Source organism: Tasmannia lanceolata, unplaced genomic scaffold (genome assembly GCF_043159265.1).
Source record: "Tasmannia lanceolata isolate RefF3 unplaced genomic scaffold, GAP_Taslan_0.1 ptg000015l, whole genome shotgun sequence".
Lineage (NCBI taxonomy): Eukaryota > Viridiplantae > Streptophyta > Magnoliopsida > Canellales > Winteraceae > Tasmannia > Tasmannia lanceolata.
Genome location: NW_027518692.1, coordinates 45,533,351 through 45,542,261, shown reverse-complemented (window position 1 = coordinate 45,542,261; position 8,911 = coordinate 45,533,351). Strand labels below are relative to the sequence as shown.

At 36.5% G+C, this 8,911-nt stretch overlaps 1 protein-coding gene and 1 long non-coding RNA gene across 5 annotated transcripts in view; one reads left to right on the top strand and one right to left on the bottom strand.

Moving 5' to 3' along the window:
- Positions 1 to 4,459, top strand: LOC143847562 (uncharacterized). 3 transcript variants are annotated; one of them, XR_013235078.1, is made up of 5 exons: positions 1 to 871; positions 1,766 to 1,886; positions 2,195 to 2,357; positions 3,750 to 3,814; positions 4,007 to 4,458. It is a non-coding gene; the product is annotated as an uncharacterized LOC143847562 (long non-coding RNA). The 3 variants fall into 3 exon arrangements; XR_013235077.1 differs by having other exon boundaries at positions 1 to 570; positions 4,007 to 4,456; XR_013235079.1 differs by lacking the exon at positions 2,195 to 2,357 and having other exon boundaries at positions 1 to 570; positions 4,007 to 4,459.
- Positions 4,460 to 6,482: 2,023 nt separating this feature from the next.
- LOC143847561 (protein BOBBER 1-like) overlaps positions 6,483 to 8,911 on the bottom strand; it is a 78,718-nt gene continuing 76,289 nt past the window's right edge. For both annotated transcript variants that reach the window (XM_077356451.1, XM_077356452.1), the window contains exons 3-7: positions 8,382 to 8,554; positions 8,101 to 8,149; positions 7,816 to 7,982; positions 6,869 to 6,952; positions 6,483 to 6,770 (exon numbers count right to left, since the gene is read on the bottom strand). In XM_077356451.1, coding sequence (XP_077212566.1) covers positions 6,732 to 6,770; positions 6,869 to 6,952; positions 7,816 to 7,982; positions 8,101 to 8,149; positions 8,382 to 8,554 — 512 coding nt within the window. In that variant the 3' untranslated portion in view covers positions 6,483 to 6,731. The remainder of the gene's footprint in view (positions 6,771 to 6,868; positions 6,953 to 7,815; positions 7,983 to 8,100; positions 8,150 to 8,381; positions 8,555 to 8,911) is intronic.

The window sequence follows — 8,911 nt, the reverse complement described above, 5'->3', positions numbered from 1 at the left end:
CATCTCCTTTAACGCCCCCTCACCTCCACCCCATAAATGTACAGTAAAGACATTACTGATAAATTTTCCTTTTGTATCCTCTTCTCTCCGACAGACGCTCGTATCCTTTTTGAAAATTATAAAAGGTCGAATCTATCATTACCCTTTGAAAATTGTGGAAAAAACCAGAATTTCTCTCAGAATGACTGCATGAGTGGTACTTCGTAAAAGTCGAATCTATCATTACCCTTTGAAAATTGTGGAAAAAGCCAGAATTTCTCTCAGAATGGCTGCACGAGTGGTAAAACGAGCCGATACCGGAAACCCCTTATTTTTTGATATTCGCACTCCTCTGGCATAGGCAGTTTGCAACTATTTTAAAATAAAATTTAATATCCATGAAGAAAATATTAATATCCTATCGATTCCCTAAATATCCGCCAAAAAATTTGGGAATATCGACAAATCTGCCATGATCAAGTACGGTTTATTGCCATGATTGGGAAGAGCCACCGTGATCAGCCATGGTGAACGGCCATGATTGCCAAACGGCTATGATGAAGAGCCACAAGTGAAACTCTATTAAAGGAGGTATTCTTTCCCTCGTGGATTCATTCGATTAAAACGATCTTCCTGCCACTGTCGCACGATTGGTTCTTATTGGAAGAACTTCCAAACCCTCCCTCTCCATTTCACATGATTTCACTGCATTCTCTATTTTCTGTTTATTAGTAAAATTCATTACCATTTAATTCAATGATTTTACTCAAAACGAAACCCATTACCATTCCAGTTCTTACCTCTACACTTCCAGGGTACATAAAGCCTTTTTTAAATTGCATCTCTCTCGAGAAATCACCCTCTGAAGGTTTGCTCTGTAATTATCAAATAGGTTTGTTTCTTCTTCTTCCAATTGATCTCCACCTAACGCACGTAGAAATTAGTGTTTCGAAATATAAATATGTTATTTATTTTTTTCTGCTTCTTTTTTCCTAATGCTAACTGGTGCCCTGATGCTGGAGAAATTTCGTCCACAATCTCAAAGGACATCACCATTACGGTGTCCTTCAACTGCTTCAAAGCTAATACCATACCAGTTACAGTTCCATTTCTTTGCCAAATGAAAAAGGAGAGCAAGATTAGACCACAAATCACAAATATTTCCGTTTCATAGATTTTGCTGTTTATCTGTTTTTTCCTTAATGGATTTGAGTTGGACTTCTATATTTAGTTTGGGTTATAGTTGGATGGATGAATTGATGTCTTATTTGCAAACAGGTCTGCTTTGCCAACTCTCTTGATTTGATGTGATGTTATGCTATGTGTTAATTGCGGTTCAATATCTGCTTTCTCTCTTGATTTAAACTGGAGCCTCTCTCTCTCTTTCTCTCTATACCTTTCTCAAATCTCAAGTGTACTTACAAGATGGTTTAATTGTTCTCTTCCACGGTCAAGTTTTCACAGCCCTTCTCTAATTTTCGATCCTGATGAAGCTATGGGGCCATTTCCTGAAGCCATACTTTTGTTTTATTATGCTTGCAGTTGGCTTAGTCAGATTTTTTTTAAAGTTGGTTTCATATAATTTCCTTCTAAAATATGGAAATGTATAAACTTTCCTGGGAAATTTTTTTCTGTGTTTTTTTTTTGTGATGGTGGATCATCCGGAGGAAAACACTTTTATCTCTTGCAGAGAAGGCTGGGGAGTGGGCTTTGTGTTGTTCATGTCTTTAATTTGTTTTTATTTCTTATGTTCTGGTAGTTCATGATCAATTCCTCTATTTTTCAGATATGTACGATGTGTTACCATATTCTGATACAGATGTGGTCACCATTCATTTGGATCTAAAACTGACACCAAATTGATCACGAAGCCACCAACTATCAAGCTACATTCTTTTGATAGAGAGGTAGTATCCCCAACCTCAATCTTACTTCCTACCTCTTTCATTCCATTTCCATGAAGAATTTCATGTAAATATAAGCTCCACACACACAGCTAGATTGGATACGTCGTTGTTTTTCTATTGTATTGTTTTCTGCAAGTATAGTCGCTGTCTATGGCACGACTGCAACACAATTTTCATTTCCCATCTGAGTTTGTTTAAATATACCAAGCAATTTAATTATTAAATTGTGTGCAAAAAAAACATTATTCTCACTTCATTTCCCTGTTTGATTTTATGAATTTGTTGATTTTTTTGGTTGGGCTGGAAAGGTAAACAGGGACTAATGGATGGAGATGTCCTGTTCTGCTGTTTGTGTTCTGTTTGAGAGCAGAAAGGAAAAAGCCATGTCTGCTTATTGAAAACTATGGGTTTTCCAACACTAATTTTCTTTGTATGTGGAGGAAGGCACTCATAATTTTAGCCCTTTCTTAGGTAACAGTCTGATTTGTTTTTGTTAATTAATAGTCTGATTTGTTTCTTAGATTACATTCTCTGATATGATTTAGTGGGTCAGATTTATATGATTTTTTTTCCAGCCAATTTCCCACCTCGAAACATCGGTTTGACCCTCAACTTCTCTTTTAAATTCAGCTGGCTTATCTATTTTTTAATAGCCAACGATCACATGACAAGCATATTTCTTTCTTATTATTGGTAGTCACGTACTGATGTAAAAAACTTTGGATTATCCACCAAACTGCTGCAGATTTGTTTCATACAGAGGAGGAAATTTTCTTATTATTGAAGTGGGAAGGGGATCTATCGGTGTTGTATACTCCATTCATTGTTCTTTCTTTAGATGTGGGGTTAAGATTCTTTGCCAATTACATTCTCACCCCCGTGCATTGGATGGGGTTTAAGTTATTGTTTTTGTTGTTCAAATTTTAGGAATACACAGATCATTTCCCTATTATACAACCATATTTCTTTTCAGTGATTTCTGAAGAATAAAGGCCTCATGAGAAGCCCCAAAACCTATTCGTTGGTCCTAGATAATGAGCCTCAATGTGGTGGAAATTCGGGTTAATTTTTCCTGCAATATGATTTTTTTTTTCTCTTTTGTTCTTTTAAGTGTTCTCACCCCCGTGCATTGGATGGGGTTTAAGTTATTGTTTTTGTTGTTCAAATTTTAGGAATACACAGATCATTTCCCTATTATACAACCATATTTCTTTTCAGTGATTTCTGAAGAATAAAGGCCTCATGAGAAGCCCCAAAACCCTTTCGTTGGTCCTAGATAATGAGCCTCAATGTGGTGGAAATTCGGGTTAATTTTTCCTGCAATATGATTTTTTTTTCTTCTCTTTTGTTCTTTTAAGTGATTTGAAGAGGATAAGGGCCTCACGAGAAGCACCCAAACCCTTTTCTTTTGTCCTAGATTAGGAGCCTCAATGTGGCTGAAATTCGGGTTAATTTTTCCTTCAATTTGTTTTTTCACATTTGTTCTTAATATTTGGAGATTTGGTGGTTTTTAGGAATGTTTGGCACTAGAAGTTTCACATGAACTTTAGCAAGGAATTGTGCATTATTATGTGATTAATTGTGCATTACAGAGTGATCTTTTAATGTTGCTATTCTGATTAAGTAGCACCTATCAAGAAAAAATAAGGAAACAATTCAGCATCAAGGTCCACAGTGCTCAATTTAACTTCATAATTTCTAAACCATATCCTTTTAATTCTTGGACCATATGCGTTTATTTCATTTTAATTTATTCATTTGTTATTTGTTATTTGTTATGAGTATCATTTCAACTGCATTTAATTTTCAAACTAAATTAACTTTGGACCCGTGCATCGCACGGGTTGTGACTTTTGCACATAGGGGGTGCCACGTGGCAGGGGCTAAGTAGGTAAGGTTTAGAGATGAAAGAAGAGCATCCATCAAAGGTTGAATATAACCTCAATCTTCTCCATTATCTGGTATTGATTATAGGGTTTTTCTCTTTAAAATCGTGGATTTCACAACAGTTTCTCTTTTTTCCGGTTTGTTTTCACTACAGTTCATTTTATGGTTGTTGAAGATCATACGTTTTTTTTTTCTACAGATGGCCAATTTTATTGACATTTTTTTTGTTGAAGATTGCAGATTTTTCAGTGTATGACCATACTATTTCTCCTCCATATTCAGCCCTCTTTACTTCAATGGCATATTCAGTCCGCTTTACTTTAATGGCCACAGTGTGTAGAAGAAGAAAAGCAGAGGATTCAATTACTTTGATATCAGTTAAAACCTGCTTGCAAGGCTCCAAATGAGATATGAGTACGTTCAAGCAACAAAGAGATGCTTCTGTGTGAAAGTTTTTGGTTCATGTATTTAGAGAAAGTTGGCTTCTCTATTTAAGAAGAAAAATTGATGGTTGTTGAAGATCACAAGTTTTCTGTCTGCAGATGGGCATTTTGTTGTTCATTTTTAATTGACATGATCATATAACTTAGAAATTGGAGCTAATTTGTTGCAATTTATTAAAATTTCATATATGTGTAACTTAGAATGCAATCCCATTGCAAAAATATTTTGAAATATTTCAGAAAAATCTTAGCATGAAAGGCACTACTATATCTTCAAAGAAGCATGCAATAGTCCAGGGTGATTTTAAAAATTCATTTTAGATATATAAATTTTGACCCATATATAAAGAAAAGGGAAATGATATTTACGCCCCTTTCATCACCAGGGACACCCATTTGCCAGTGTACTTTGCAATCAAAGCCACTGGATTTTTTTGACATAAAGTACATCATTTCCCTTTTTGCCATTGATACACTGACGTTGGGTTTCCTGGTGATCAAAAGGGGCGTAAATATCACTTCCCTCATATGGAGATTGTGCTTTCAACATGCCTCGAATGCTTCATAAAATGGAAAAAAAGATGAAATCCCTTTGTCTCACATAGAAACAACGAGAGAGAGAGAGAGCATCAAATTGCACCCAGAAATTAATAAAAAAAAGATCAAATTGCACCAGAACCCAGTTCGATTGACACCCAGACTAGCCCTAACAAGATCACTCTTCAACATGAAACTTGCAAAGGCCATATGGTATGCTGTGGCTCGATCAGCATACATGTGGGGCCTGGGGATATGACCTGAGTATCCTTCAAAGAAAAGAGAGCATTGAGATATCACTAGTGTTTGGTTGTGTGTATTTACCTCGGAGAACGGTGGTATAAGTAGTCAACGAGGATGGTGGTATGTAGTGGTATGTATTGGATTTACCTGGAACGAACTTGGGAGAATAGTGGTATGTAGGATTCGATTGTCAACCTTAAAGAATAATGTTAGGGCCCATTTAATTGGATACCTCATGCATTTGTATTTTGATTTGGATTTGAGTTTTGCGTACAAAATTCATCAATCATCTTCATGATCATGTTTAGAGAGAGAGAGAGAGAGAGAGGGAGGGAGGGAGGGAGGGATGTCTCGCTGCTTCCGGAGCAACGTCGAAGAGCAGTGACGGTAAAGGAAGTTGCCACAAATATTGATTTCCAAATAATGTCTCGCAAAACAGATTTAAAAATTGGAATTTTTTGCACTGTTTTAGCTTATTTGGAAATCTAAGGATCTCATCAAGTTCGAAATAACAACTAAATCCAAATCTAAATCTTGTGGGTATCCAAACGTGGCCTTAGGGATATCATTACCAATATGGAGAAACATAAGAAAGATTGCAAGAAAAAGCACCATTCCCAAGGAAATTCAAGCAAATTTTCACCTTTTTTGTAGATTTTGGCTTAAATATCATAGGAACGGGACAATGGGCACATCACGAGACATACAATGATTAACTAGGAGGCATCCCCGGGAATCTCTAGGGAGTTCAACGTTATATTGGCAACCAAAAAAGTAATTTTGCTGACATGGCTCGCAAATCCCAACCAAAATCACTAAGCCTCCATGGCTTTGTGTTTTGCCACATTGTTAATGGGATTATGAATTGAGGATAACTACGATTGGTTTGCTATCCTTATTGCACCTGTAGCCTAAGTTATGCCTATTAAAAGATAAGGTGCGAGCTGGCGACATTACTTGTTCGGATTCCAGGAATTTCCTAGAAAAGTTTGGAAAAGTAATTTTTTTCAGATTTTTTATGCTACTCCATTGGTTAACAGTGCAAGATTGTAGAACACATTGGTTAACAGTTCAAGATTGTAGAACACCTCAGGGCCTTTTAACAAAGGAGAATGATCAACATGCCGTCATCACCTTCAGTGCTCTCTTCTTTGGTTACAGACTCTGGGATGACAATGGGCACACTGAGAAAATATCACTGAAACTTTCCTTTTGTTTCCTTGAAATATTTTCACAGAGAATTATCCCTATAAAAGGAAAGCAAGGATAAAACAAAGGTTGTGAATCAATTTTTACCTGAAAATATAGGTTGACAATTCAGGGTTAGCCTAAAATACCCCAATGACTTCGAAGATCTTGATAGGGAGATTTAGAAATTCCTTGGATACCACCAAAATCAGTCCTTATTCTCAAATAACATTATTTAAAGTCAAATCTTATTTGCAAATGTGTGTGTGTGTGTGTGTGTGAGAGAGAGAGAGAGAGAGAGCCCAAAATACTGAGGTCAGCTGCTTTCTTCACCTTGATTGATAATTTTCTGTTTTCTCATTAGTTACTTACATGGCCCAGCAAACCCACAAGAAAAAGAAATAAATAATATTTATATTGATAACATCCTACCAAAAAATAAGCCTAGAAAAAGAAAGCTCAACAGTCAATTAGTTTGAAACACACACTTCTTTGTAACAGAAAGGCATATGACGACCATCAAAAGATAAAGGCAGGACGAAACGAGTTATGCTACCTTTGCTCTAGAGAAGTCCATCTCCGGATGCTGCAAGAAGTCAAACCAAGATCCCCATTATATTTTACACATGCCAAAAGATTAAAAATATATATATCGGCAAAAGATTGCAAAAGAGATTAATTCACCTCAGCCATGAATTTCTTCAGCATCTCTTGCTTCTGCATCTCGTCACTCGTTGCAAGGCCCATGGATTTCTGTCGCTGATCAAACTGCAAGCACCACAAAAATTGAATACCATTTCACTAATAAGACCATGTTTGGCAAACATGATTTTTTTAACAAGGAATATTAGCTTAACCAATGGTGAGGGAGTGTGTGATGAGAGGACAAGAAAATGCTGAAAAACAAAGGGGGGAAAAACTCCACTCAACATGCGATTTATTTTTTCCCTATTTTTTAGCAACTTCTCACCCACTCTTCACTAATTCACTCTCAATTCATCCTTCTCCCACCCTCTGTTCCACTTTCTGAAGTCTGAACACTAGATAAGCGAATATTCCATGGGGAAAAAATTCCTCGCTTGCCAAACAAGGCCTAAAATTCAATACCGTTCACTGAGCCAAAACACAAAGCTCAATTGTTCAATAAAGATTGGCAATATGGCAAAGAGAAGAAGATATCACGAAAATGGAGTATAAGTTAACAAGCTTCTATACAGATCATGAACTGAAACCAGGTGTAATAAACCATCTCTAGAGCATGCTCATGCTGCAAGATCCAGAACATCTATTCAATGTTCTACTAAATGTCCAATCAGATGGAACTTTTAGATCATCAACATGCTCATTTACTACTGCTGACCAGCACAAGCAGTATCTTGATAGGGACATTTAGGGCAATCCATTGGTGAAACTTTAGAAGGAGTGCAACTTGGGTCAGGTTGGGTTGAGCTTTTGCTAAAAATGAATTGGAATCAACCCAACCCAACTCAATTTTAAGGTAAATGCTCAACCCGAATTCAACAAAATCAACCCGAGTTGCACCCCTAACTTTTAGGCTATCTAAATGCTCTTCCATGGAGTTGATTGGATAAAGAAAAAATAGCATACAACAAAAATGTTGTCAAACTTACCATCATCTTTTCTACAGTTTGTCGAGTTTCTGGATCCAAGTCGGACAGCTTACTGCTTTCAGGTTCTACTTTCTGTGTATCAATTTCAGGGTCACCTTTTACCAAACATTTCCACCAGTCCATTTGATTTTGCTTGGTCAAAAGGACAGAGATGAACTTCCCATCCTCTGCAAAAATTTTGTGTTACAGTTTCTAGATGCCAGCAACATTTCAGAAGTATAAAAAAAAAGAAATCATTAACAAAAACCTTGAAATAGCCGAGTAGACAATGTCATAAATTCATACCTATGCTCCAAAAACAATCATCTGCCTTGACAGACTGAAAAAGCTCCCCCTGAAAATATCAGTATACCATAACAGGTGAGCAATAATAAAAAAATGGCTCAAAGGGAAGAAATAACTAAATTGAGACACACACCAGGAAAACACGTACACATTGGTGACAAACAAACTATTCTAGGATGCAAGAGCAAATGGTTAATGCATGATCCTGGTAATGATGGAAAGCAATGCCTAGATAACTTACAAACAGCTTAAGGTAAGGAAAAAAAATGAAACATACTCACATCTATTATAGGGGGCTGACCCTTCAGACCAACCTTCAGATGGCTCTTCTTTATCTCACAGTTGATAAACCTTGACTTGGTTCCATGAGGAATTGGAATGCTAACAGTAACCTCCTGCAGTGTTTGAGTCCAGGAATACTTATCCAGATCCAGGCCGTTTCCAGAGTTTGGAGCTGCCCGGGTGTAAGAGAAGAAGAAAATATGAGATTTACGGCCACAGTGATGTAGTACCAGGGTGGGTAATAAGAAAGATACCAATAACAATTTCCAAATAATAATAATTTAAAAATCTTCTTAATTGAAGTAACGATGGGAACAGATTACATGTAAACTGGCACACTGAGAAATGACTAATTCAATTCATTGTAGTTTGGGCTACAGAGGGCTTCACAACCAAAAATAGAAAATTTATGGATATTATAACCATAACACGAGGATCTTTGCTACTAAAAATTAAACTCAAAACTCAAAAGAATAATAAATTAATTGACACTTGTAGGATGCAGCAAAACGAAAAAGCAGCAGAACTG